Here is a 12997-nt window from a genome sequence, read left to right on the forward strand (position 1 = left end):
TTGTTCTCATTAGCAAATCAGTCCTAACAAATTCTAAAACTCTTCTTGCTCAGAAAGGCATCTAAATCCACTTTTGGTTTCATCCTCTGGCTCACTCAGAGACATTTCGCTCTGGCTAACTCCCAGGTCAGAAGTTACCTTCTGCCTGCCTGCCCCATCCAAGAGAGGACTTGATGTTTCTTTCAGGTTGCTCCTCAGGTACCAGAAGTCTTGCTGTCCTTACAGCCAAGAAGAGAAATATTACCTAACTCTAATAGGGTGTGGGGGCATATGTGTTATCTGAATTTGTTTGTGAAAGCCCTGAGCAGCTTTTGATAGCTACCGGGAGGTATGTTGTAAACTTTCTGTAATGAATACTTGTAGACATGAATGTTTGTGCATACCTTTACTATAAGAACAAGTTCAAGCCTGCACCATTTAGATTGCCTACTTTTCAGAATTGCACCTCTCTGAGACTCTTCTCTTGAAGAAGACTTCATGTGATTGTTGTGTAAGTGGAACTATTTACAAATAAGCATTATGTGACTTTTCTTAGTTGAAGCTGAAGATGTTCAAGGTATATAAATTTGTTCTTCATTGGAAAAGCATTTAATAATAGGTTTGATTTGAAAGCACTGATTTTTAAGGTCTCGCTGCAAAATGTATTAGAAATGAGAAAGTATTTGAATATCAGTACTTCAGATAAACATAGTGACTTCTTCAGGAAGAACAGAAATCTCTCAAACAGCTCTAAGCAAGTCTGATAGCATGGTAACTATTTCTGTGGTATATGTATTTTTAGAACAGGAGTTAGAATGTTGAGAACAGTCAAGTTATGCTTACCCAAAACTGTATTGAGATATGCAATAATCTTTGTCTCCAGTAACTTTGTGGGGTTTTTTTAATTCTGAACAATTAAATTTTTACAACTTGTGGAAAAGCATGTGAAAGTCTAATTTAAGGCCTCACCCCTGCCAGCAACCTTAGATGAGAAGATCCTACTGAGCGTGTAAAGTGTGTATATGGTGGCTTCATTTCAGGTGAGCAAGGGGCTGGAGAGGTAAAAAGATGTCTAACTCTTGTTCAAGGCATCAAAGAGTAGATAATAAAGATCTCTTTTGTCCCTCTATCTTCAGACTCCAGTGAGCAGTTAAATAGCAAGCCCAACGTGCTTTAAAGGCTGAATAAGAGATCGACTACAGATAACAGACCCAGGTTTAAGATGGAGAAAAGGTATCAAGAAAGCTGGTGTTCATTGTACCCATCTAAGAATGGTCAGAATGTTGTTTCCTCAGTTCTGTTGTTGCCATGATGAACTCAGGATGCTACATGGAAAATGTCAGATGGCATCATTTATGAGATCAGCTGACATAGCTGGAAGGAGCAGGCCAACTTTGAAGCTTTTCTTCAATCTTCTCTACAAGCAGAGCCTTCTCTACCCTGTATAGTCTAACAGCTATTTTGGGTTGTAATTTACCTATGTTAATCACTTAGGCAGTTTATCCAATTATGTGACGCACACTAAAACAAATTGAAGGCACTGTTTCCACACATGGTATTTTCACACTAGATGGGAAATTACAGTTCCAAATGTAGTGGCTATGAAAAGGGCTTGGAGTCTATAAAACTTCGTTTTCATATGACACCAAAACTATTGCATATACAGAACCTGTATATCCATCATGTTTGGCAATGATGCCCAATTACTCAGTACAGCCCTCTGAATCACCAAAACCACTTCCTGCCATGGACTTTCCTGTAAATCACCTCTCAAATACTGACCAAGCCCAGCCTTGCTTAGTCGTATGAAATCATACCCTAAGGTGGTGCAAACTGCAAGCACAAACAGTGTACATCTGTCATTTCAGCTCAGTTAGTAATCTAGTTGCTTTCTGCAGCATTAAGCCTTTCTCTCAGAAAATGTGGTCTTATAAGAAAGGTAACTGTAGTGAAACAGTAGTGCAATAGTCTGAATAGACTATATGCAAATACCAGCATTATTTCTTTTACCTATTCTGATCAGTGATGAAAAAACATGGTGCACAACAGTGGTATATGTTGATGGTAATTTCCTATTCAGACTACACACTAGTTATCTATTATTAAAGTTTAGAAATGAAGATCTAAAAAAGGATAACTGATGCCACTATGGGATAATTTTATGAACAAACACAGGTTTCAGGACTTACTCAGAGTCTTCAACAACATTAAACAGAGACAATTTTTTCCAGATCAAGTGTTTAAATTTAAGTACTTAAATAAAAGATAAAGGAATCTGCCTAAGCTGAATTTAGGAGGCTGATCATAGGCATCCATGATCACATTTCCAGAAGTGCTGAACTCTTACTTAGTCAAGATCTCAGACAATCATAGAAGTAGAACTGAAAATTACGGTCTATATTTATAGTTGAAAGAATGTAATAAGTTGACACAGATGCAGGATTCTGTTGGGGCATATCCTGCTCTCTGCCTACAGCTTGAATAAATATGCAGTACGCAGGACTAATATGAAGTATTCTTGCCTCCCAGCCATGAATATGAAGCAGCACAGCTGCTGCTTACAGCCTGTGTGCAGTTGTAGTAGGGCAGCTTCTGTATCCTTCAGAGAAGGGTGTTGCCTCACCTGTAGTTCCTCATGGTTATGGAAGCATGTCCCTTGGCGTTCTACAATCTGTTTCACCTTGAAATATCATCTGTGGTAATTGAGAGCAGCTTATACCAACCCAGTGTTCCATAGAAGGCATGAGGTGCACATTTCACAAGCAGGCTCCTAGGCTCCTGTCTCTCACATATAGCAAAGCTATGCAGAGTTCTACACATATCTGTAGGTATGCTTAAGCACTCAGAGCAGTACTCTAAGGGGGGCTAGAACAAAGAAGGGGACAAACCCTTCAGCAAGGTCTGTGGTGGTAGGATAAGGGGAAATGGTTTCAAACTAGAACAGGGAAGATTTAGACTGGATGCAAGGGAAAAGTTTTTCACAATAAGGATAGTGAAGCAATGGAACAGGTTGCCCAGAGAGGTGGTGGATGCCCCATCCCTGGAGACATTCAAGGTCAGGTTGGAGGGGCTCTGAGCAACCTGATTCAGCTGTAGGTGTCCTTGTTCACTGCAGGGGACTAGATGACCTTTAAAGGTCCCTTCCAATTCAAACAACTCTGTGATTCTATAAAGCAAGGCTGAATTGGAGCCTAATTTCTGTCTTTTCACACTTGAGATTTGGTGTCAGTACTATAAAAAAGGTATTTTCTGTCCCATTTCCTTTTGCAGTTATGCTGAGCAAGACCTCTAGCCCAGTGCATCAGCACATAAAACGAAAGAAAATGTATAACACCACAATCTTGCTACACTTATCATGAATGTATCACTCCCTCACCCCTCTGTAAATTATTTTGCTGGAGGCTACATCATTCCCTCTGAGCAGCACGCCGGGAGCTGACGGAGGCGTGAGGCACGAAGCCTCCCCAGTGCTGAGCTGCAGCATGTTGGGCGGCCTTTGATGTGAACTGGTTGTGCTGGTTCCTGGCGCCCCGAGAACCGGTCCGACGGGCCTGTTATGCCAACAAATTCTGGTATGATTCCACACTCTCCAGAATGCAGAAACCTGCCCAGCCAGTTAAATGAAAGGCATATTAGGTTATCCATTGCACATTGTATATATCCTAGGAGCAGCAGATCTCCTCTCGGCACTCTCTAGTGTGGTCCACGGTGGCTTCCTCATCTTACGCTTGAGGTTTATAGCTGGAGGGGAAGTCAATAGTAAACATTTATCACCCTGATCAAGAGCAGAACTTTGCACAATTCAAAGAGAAGGGTGAGTTTTGAAAGCCTTTATTTAAAATTAATTTAAGATAACCTTAAGAAAAAAATTATCTGATGCTTGAAATGGTCTAATGGCTATCTCCTTAATGTGTCTGGTACTGCCAGCCTCTGTGGTGCTTGGTGACAGGATTTTGGGGAGAGCAGCTTTTTGACCCTTCTTGTGCATAGCTCAACATCTGTCTGCAGGAGTATTTACTGGAGGCAGTTTAAGGAACTAAGCATGGATTGAGAGAGAAACTTCACTGCCAGTGACTTAGTACATTGAGCATGTCATTCGAGTGTTGCCTCTTGGTCTCCTCTTTAATACGGTGTTTTTGTAATCCCTTTCTCATACTAACTCTTGCTGTGATGAGGCATAGCTGATAGCAAGATGTGCTGCTACTGGTTCTTGTTGGGATTTTTTTTTTTTTTTTCAATTGTTCAGTTTTATGAGGTGAGTTAATTAAAATTAGATTTACATGTTCAGAAATTGGCTTCCTGGTAAAATAGGAAATGTACTTGTCATTCTTACCGCTTCCTTTCTGCATGCTTATCAGAAGTTTTCCTGTTTAGAACATACCGGGTAACGGTGGTGGCAGCAGTAACAAAAAGTAGTCCTAGGCATAAGGAGTAGGCAGACCTGAAGGTTGTACCTGTATCAGCAAGTGAGTCCATTCACAAGTATGGTGTCAAATAAGAGAAATTAAACAGTGTGAAAACAAAAGCTGTGGAATCTGGTAACTGATTAACTACTGGAGCACAAAAGTACTTGCTGAGCTGAACAGAAAGGAATGAAGACAGGTTTTGTCATGCCTGTTAGGACAAAATAACTCTTTACCTTAAGTAAATGTGAATATTCTCACCATCCATGTAATTGCATTTTTGAAAACCCTTACATAGTTGCTTCCATCTCCTGGGGATTCTTAATTTAGTGTGTCTTCAAATGAAATTATTACAAGTTTTCTTTCATGATGTTAAAAATGAAAATAAATCCAGTGGACATAAGCCACTAGATCCAAAAAGATCTGTACAGGACTAAGAAAGAAGTTATAGCAGTCACACAACAGGAAGCTTCAGTTATGGAGGTATTTACTGCCTGCTATTTCCAGGTTGATGAAAAAAATGAACATTATTATCCTTCCGTAAAATACTATTAAAAAAAGCTCCTAAGCAGCTAAAAAATCCCAATGAATAGCAGATTAAATGGTCTTCTCATTAGTCACATTGTATCTGTGTTAAAATTATTCTTCAAAGTGTGGGTATACGTACAGAAAAGAACACAGAAATTCCCTAAAATTTTGCACTCCAACAAAACATAAAAACATTTTTAAAAAAAAGTTTAAATTTTATCATCATTGCTGATTTTCTTATTAAATAAGAAGGAAATTTTCTAAGGAATAAACTGTTCTCCAATGGAAAAAAATGGAACTGGTTGAACTGCATGGTTTGAGCAGAGACTCTCTGTAGAACCCATAAAATGCTACAAAAGAGGTTTGATTTCTAAAGTTAGAGTGTTGGAACACAGTACATTTTTTAAAATTCAGACCCAATCAATCAGCTTTACAAAATATAGCTTGCCATCTTGTCTCTCTGCAGTCTGTGTTCTGCTTCATTTGGGTTTTCCTTAGTTGCTTTGTTTTGGGGGGGACAAAGGGGCAGAAGAGGGGCAAAGAAGGCAGGGCCTATTGTTTGGAATTTTTTCCCCCAAAAGGTAAGTAAAAACTTTCCAATTTGTTGTTTCTTTTTTGATTGCTTTCCTGTCCTGAATTCTTGTCATTCACTACAGCAGAAGGTAGATGGCATGATTTTGTACACGGACCTGCACATTTTTACTTCAGCCTTCCAAGCTGAAATAGCTCTCCAGGGCTGAAATATATATGCAAAACTATTCAAGACCACTCATGACAACCTGACAAACATCAGTAAGAGCAAAACATTTCTGCATGCAACTCACTCAAACAGGTGCTCTCTTTAGAGTCTGAGTACAGGCCAGGAACACTGCACTGTGATCCTGAAACAGAACCCCTCAGGTCCTGGTGTGGCTTTTTTCTCCATCAAAACTCTTTAAAAGACCTGAGAGTTTCAGCTGAACAAATTCAGGCTGTTTCTGACTGCAGATGAGCAGTGAAAGCACTTCAAAGAAGAGTCCCTTAAAGTGAACATTGTTACTGGCATCAGGGAATTTGATCTTGGCTCCATTTCAAAAGTGGCTACGCAAGCAGCTTGAGAAGAATCACATTCAACTAGTAGGGGGTGATGGAGTGGCAGAAAAAGCAAATAATACCAGTGCCAGACAGCAATGGTATGCACTGTGTGCATTCCCAGATGTAAGAAATCATACCACTCAGAGGACCGCCAGTCCCTGCACTCCTAGGCAAACCCTGTTTGGGGGTTTAGGTAACAGCTGAACTGCCACATGCTCCTATTCACTGCATGTGCAGCTGGGCTCCTTTGATGTCTGTATTGGCAACTGCAACATAAAGTTCATGAAATGAACATGCCTAGATGTTTAGCAACATATTTATCCCTCTGTGCAGATCTGCAAGTCATGGAGGTTGGGAGCACGCTGGCCATGGATGTATATGTGCAATCTACTAAATCATATGTAAATAAATAAGGACTTCACCAGTGTGCATGTATATCTATACATACAGGAAAAGAGTGATATATTTATTGTTGTATTCAAAGCAATTAAATATCTCAATTAGAGTTCCCATTACAATTCAAAGCTGGTTTTAATCTTTGCATCTAAATTTATAGAAACAGAAAAATATAAGTTATCTGCTAATCTCTTTTAACCCTATTTTGTATGCATATGCAGTGGGCTAGGTCTTATCTGAATGCAGCGTTATCTGAATGGTTAGAGACACTGACACAGCCTCATCAAAAAAGAGAGGGGTCATAAAGGCTTTTCTTGATTGTTATTTTATCTGTGCTACAACACTGCAGTACTCTTACAATAGAATTCCCATCACTGGTTGATGTGCAGGGATTAAATTAGGTTCTCTTCTTCAGAATTGCTCATGGATAAGTATTCTGTCACCTAGTTTATTGTGCCATATTATTTTGAAATCTGAACATAAGCCAAAACACTACAAAAAGTTTTGCCACTGTTCAAGCAGAACACTGAAGTCTTTTCTCAACAGTTTTATTGTCTAGGTGTGGTGTTTACTCTTAGGAGATGAATGAGATGAGTTCCAGTCAGACTAACGAGCTTAAGACATCCAGTATAAGAGCAATATATGACTCTTCAGTAGTTTTCTAGTATTTTTAATGAGCCAGGGATCTGTGCAGTAATTCATGATCAAACATATGATTATGAAATACATAAAATCAAATAAATCTAGAAGGGAGATAAATGTAAAGTTCAATTGCTGGTCTTAATCCATTATCGCTTATTGTTATGCAGATAAGGATAGCACTGTAGAAGTCAATGGAATTATATTGCTGTAAAGTTCATTCAGCATGAACAAATATGAAAATAAGCTGCTCAAAGAGTTTATTGGGAAATAAAATTGATGACACTATTTTCTGGAGTGCTTTCTATAAACAGAAAGAAAGATTTATGGTAAAGCACCCAACGAATAAGGAAGAGGACAATTTTATTGCTACTTATCACGTCTTCATATGTATCTAAGACACCTGTTTCTTTTAACTGTAAGGAAAAGATTACTTTCCTACATCACTAACTTTCAGATTAGAGAAGCTTCAAAAGCAGAATACAAAGCTGCTACTAAGACAGTATTTACAGTGATTATTTAAGAATACCAGAGCATCTAAGGCAACCTATGATGGTAGTTTCTTCCGTAAGATGAATGTACTGAAATTACAATATACCAAATTGATAATGTGCTGCTGAGTTACTGAACACTAGATTTATCTTAAGTTGCGTGGAAAATAAGTGGTTAAACAATGCTGAGGAATTAGTGGAAGAGTTAATAATAAGATTTTTGAAATACTTCAAAACTCAAGGTATACAGTTGTTGGGAAACAGAATATTCTCAAGAGATGGAAACAGATTTGAATCTATGTAATCACCTAGAACTCCTATCTGACAGTATCTCAAGATATCTCAGAAATGTTAAAATGGTATCTCAGATTCTATTTTACTTACACTGTAGCTCTTTCTGGATATGATACTTCCTGGAGATTTGAGTGGTCTGAGTAATGTAACAAGAGTATGGTGAAACTGCTACTAACATTTACTGAACACCTGAACAACTAATACTGTAACCAGGTTAGATGTAAGGTTGGATATTAGGGCAAGGTTTTGCATGAGAGGGCAATGGGCATGGAACAAGCTCCCCAGGGCAGCAGTCATAGCCTCAGTCTGCTGGAGCTCAAGAAACAACTGGAAATGCTCTTAGATACAGGGTCTGATTTTTGGGTGGTCTGTGGAGTCAGGAGTTGGACTCCATGATCCTTGTGGGTCCCTTCCAACATGGGATCCTCTATGATTCTACGAATTAATAGACTGGGAAGCATGTGCTTGCAACACTGGCCCTTGCGAACAGATCACCAGGGTAAGGATGTCACTAATCTGTGTAAGCGTTTCTATGTACACCAAAATGGCGATGTGGAATCACATAAAGGCACAATAATAGTACAGAAAATCAGTGGGTTTTTTTCTATTTCATGACTAAGAATTATGAATCAAAGATCGAGGGGATTACTTCATGGCAGAGGGCAGAGTTGGTTCTGAAGAACCACAGAACATTCACCTGCAATTTGAGTAAAATAAATAAATAAATAAAATTGGTAAAAATCTCAAGTGACACGCAATGTATCACATAGATCAGCCAGCCTCTGCTGCCTAAAGCCATGACAATTACATGAGCCTACAGGTTTTCACAGCCACATGATGCATTAAAGCATGCCTTGGACTGCTCTGCCACATGCCAAGGCAGCAAACACAACAATCTGCCGAGATCAAGAACGGGATAAAAAGCACTGCAAATACGCTTGATGCGCAAATCCCAACAGCCAACAGACGACAAATCCCGACACTCCCTCGGCTTCCTATAACGTTCCCCGCCGGCTACGCTTAACCGCGCCCCTCAACAACAACCCATCCCCTCAGACTCCCGACAGCGCCCCCGGCCCCTCGCAGCTCCGCTCTCGCGAGAGCGGCGCGGAACCATCGCGAGATCTGCCCCCGGCCCCTCCCCAAACGCAGGGAAAGGCACTCGCTCTGAGCTTTCGCTTTTCCCGCCGTTTCTTGCGGAGCAGCCGGGAGCCAACCAGGTAACGGCGCGCGCCCTCCGCCTCACCGCCCTCTGGTACCGGGCGCTGCGCTGCGGCGCGGCCGGCAGTGGGAAGCCCCCCGCCGCCGGGACTTGGCCTTACTAAGAGACCGCGCTCGCGGTGGGACGCTGGCCGGTTGTCAGGCGATGGTCATGGCCGGGAGGAGCGGGGAGCTCCGCTCGTGGGGTGAGGGCGCAGCGCTGGTGCCGTACTGCTGGGTCAGGGGGTGAGGAAGAGCTCCGGGAGAGGTGCACGTTCTGTCAGCCCGGTACCTGTGAGGGGCAACAGGAGGAGGGGAGCGCGGTCCGGAAGGGAATGTTTCCTGAAGTACGTGCGGCTGGAGGTAGGGAAATGAGAGTGTACGAGCCATTCCCAATGTCACTAGGCCATCGGTTCCATAGGGAAGCACTGTACGATGGCAGCACGCAAAGCAGAGCGTTTCAGCCACGGAGATGCGAGCAGAGTGCCGTCCAACTTGAGCTGAAGAGCTGTAAGCATTGCTGACTTGGAAAGGTAATCTTATGTTCTATTCTCAGCATGAGAACGTGAGCCGGTTTGAAATCATGCACCGAAATGGGCTACTGCACTTTTTAAGATGTGGCGTATTGAAGCAAATCTGGCAATGTCTGACCATTGCTGAATGTTCTGTTAGCTGCTGTTAATGCATCTCTGTGTCAGTGCACTGTAGAAAACGTATGGTTTGAGAATTGCTGTGCTTCATTTATTACATTATTCCATGTTAAGGGTGTGCAAACTGAAACGAAAGTGACTTACTGAACCCTATACACAGAGCTTTGAGAAAGGAAACAGCATCCAAGGCTTCCAGCTCCTAGGGTAGATCGCTGACCACCAGGTTATCACAGTGAGCAGTTAAACCAGAAGACATATTCATGGGGAACTGAAGGAGAGTGATTACATGAATGTGTCTGTATTGGACACCCAGTGCACTGATTAGATCTGTGTACCATGCTTTCTCTGTAGATCACCTGAGGGAATTATCTCTGCTAAGAAAGAAGAAGAATTACAAGTAAAGTTCTATCTGTATAGGCAGCCTGTTTTTTAAGACAAAGCAGTGTGATGGTTATCCTGAACTACGGGTGTTTGAGAGATTCATGAATTCGGAGATTGATCTAGTCCCTTTGTATCATGGCATGGGAATACTTTCATAGTAGAATCAGGAAGATTTCAAGGAGATCCAGGCTTCTTTTTGCAGAAGAGTGTCATTTGAATCCTATGTGTGTAAAGAATGCATGTACACAAATGTATGTCTGATAAAATGTCTGACAAACAGTTTTACTGACTGCAAAACTTTAGAAGTCTGGATTGCTTTTAGAAAACAGCTGTAGTTTTATGCAGAGGAGGAATAAAAACACACAAATATCTTAATCTATTTTTAATTTGATGACTGTTTAAGCGGCAGGGGGGTAGAAGGAACAATTTTATAATTAGTTGCAGCACAATATTTGCATCTTCCATGGTTAGAGTGTGACTGTCAGTGAATAAGTGCAACTTGACAAGAATATGTGTGAGCTTTGTCTTTCATCCATGGCTGCATGTTATGCTCTGATAAATGCAAACATAAGTGTTGTCGATCTGTCATTACAGGCATACACCTGTCTTCAGAAACAGCTCCATAACTATGCTGTTTAAAACTTAGTGTGAGAGTGCGCCAGTTCTGCAAACAAATCAAAGAAGTTGAGAGCAGAAAAAACAAGATGAATGCGTCTGGAGGAACCTGTGGGAGCCCCAGTTCTGCAGAACCTGCTGGAGATTTCTTCAAGGAACTGTGGTCCAAACTGAAAGAATGTCATGATAAAGAAGTGCAAGGTAAAACAGCTTGCTGTGAAAGCAGATTTTTATCTGGTACCACTGGGGAGGTTTAAACCAGAGTGCTGCTCCATGTGTGTGGAACTCAGTGCATTCTTAACGTCTTGTTATGTAAAGATGATGGACTGGGTGATTACAAATGATCGCTACAGACTGACCACCTAAGCCTGATTTAAAGGAATCACATTTAAACTGCCAACAGCTATAAATGATTTCGTAGATCAATGACATGCAATGTTATGTGGGATCTCTTTTTGCTTAAGAAATACTCAAATGGTGGCTTAGCTTTAATTTATGATTTAAAGTTACCAAATCAAGTTATTGTTTTTATTTTTTTTTAATCACGTCAAGTACATCAAAATGATAACTGAACAAATATCTGCGTAATTTCATCTGACATATGCCAAATCCCACTGCAGATTACAATTAGTGAAGTGGAAAGTATTAAATTTTCAGTGTCCTGCAATTCCTCAATATAAGAGCAGACAACATTCTTATAAATAATGTGTTTTGTGACCTGCGTGATACTAATTTTACTATGGTTTGACTGTTAGTGCCTTTCCATCCTTCAGTGGTGTGGAAAATTAGCAACTCTCAAAGATGAATTATCACACTGTATATTTATAATTGTAATATTGTTTCACAAGTAGTATTCATAATGTGCTAAAAATACTTTGTTGGAAGTTGAATCTGGTTATCTGAAGTCACACAATCCATTTTTCTGAATGGAATTAGAACAGTATTTGCATATTCTATGCATAAAATAGTGTTTTCATTAGGCTGGAATAATAGCAGTTGAGCTTTTTTGTGAATTTTGAGCTTTAGTTGTACAAGTGGATCTTTATAGTCAGACCATTCCAGTAGCCTCAGTCATTTTCCCAAGCCTCAGAGCTGATGTAGGTCTGACTGTTTTGGTCCAGTTAAATCATCTCTTGTGAATTTTAAAAACAGTGAGGATTGCTCTATAACTTTGAGATGTTTCATACCTCAGAACTCTACGATGTGTAAGGCTGGTACTTCATACTTTGTGTTAGTAATTGCAGGAAAGAAGAAATCTAACAACTTGGTAACCTAAAGGAGAGAGATGCCAGCTAGTAGCTTTTTGTTCCATTAAAAAATAGCCATATTAAATATAATTTTATACTGTATCCTGAATCACACAAAAAAATTACTATGTTCTTGAGATTTTACTTTAAAAAAAAATATCTTTTTGGAGTGGGTGTGATGTAAGCTACAGATAAAAGCAGAATTACTGACAGAATGGGATCTGGCAATCTATGGCATGTCTGAACAACAAAAACTTGAAAACTGAAAAGCTCTAATGTGGAGGGTGATGTTAAGTGACCCCTTCTCTAGTTTCTTGGGATGTGCAGCACGTGATTTAGCATTTTGGTTTTCTTCATGCATATAAAGATGCTCTTTAGAATGTATGTTGGGTGGGGCCAGATAATTTTGCCACTAGGCAGACTTTTTCATGCCCAGCCCTTTGTCAGTGTGTCCCGCACTGTGTTAGGTAAAATTAGGTCTTCCATGATAACATCAAAGACATGCCTTAAGGAGAGTTAATTTTTTCAAAAGGTGGGGATCCTCTTATAGAAAATGTTACTGGAAGATATTTTAGAAACATCAAACACAGGCTTGCCTGGACTTTGCTTGTTTCTGAAGTCTATAAATAAGAATTAAAATTGACTCATGAGTTTCCAATCTGAATGTCAGCAAAAATTTCTTTTAAAGATGGTAGATGTTGGATTAAATGAAAGTTGGAGAAGTGTGTTGTGTGCACAGAGCGCAGGATACTATTGTGTAGTAGTTTTTTTTATTGTTCCAAATCCATGGAATGCAGAATTTTTGTACGTAAGAGCCTGAAGGGATGAGGTATATTATACAGAGAATATTTAGCAATATACAAATAGAATACTTCAAACTCATACATTCTTAAATGGGTTGCGCTGAGTCTTTCTGTTGCTGTGTTGTAAAGAGTGTATGTTTCTCTTTTCTACCGTGCTAGCTAAACAGACCTCGTCTTGCAACCTTTTCCTTAGAAAGTGGATTTTTATTATAAAAAAAAAAAAAAAAAATCCAAACTTTGGCTCTCCAGACAGAATATCTAGCATTTTCTCTCCAAATCATCGTGGCCAACAATAGA

General features: G+C 40.1%; 1 protein-coding gene across 6 annotated transcripts in view; it reads left to right on the top strand.

Annotated features, from left to right (window-relative positions):
* Positions 1–3666: 3666 nt before the first annotated feature.
* RBBP8 (RB binding protein 8, endonuclease) overlaps positions 3667–12997 on the top strand; it is a 38347-nt gene continuing 29016 nt past the window's right edge. For 2 of the 6 annotated variants that reach the window (XM_052704336.1, XM_052704341.1), the window contains exons 1-3: positions 8894–9024; positions 9426–9537; positions 10630–10851. In XM_052704336.1, the coding sequence (XP_052560296.1) occupies positions 10740–10851 (112 nt within the window). In that variant the 5' untranslated portion in view covers positions 8894–9024; positions 9426–9537; positions 10630–10739. Of the gene's footprint in view, positions 3794–8893; positions 9025–9083; positions 9538–10629; positions 10852–12997 lie in introns of those variants that run through there. The other 4 variants (XM_052704337.1, XM_052704339.1, XM_052704340.1 and 1 more) reach the window with 4 other exon arrangements.

Source organism: Tympanuchus pallidicinctus, unplaced genomic scaffold (assembly GCF_026119805.1).
Source record: "Tympanuchus pallidicinctus isolate F22 unplaced genomic scaffold, pur_lepc_1.0 scaffold5, whole genome shotgun sequence".
NCBI classification, from domain to species: domain Eukaryota; kingdom Metazoa; phylum Chordata; class Aves; order Galliformes; family Phasianidae; genus Tympanuchus; species Tympanuchus pallidicinctus.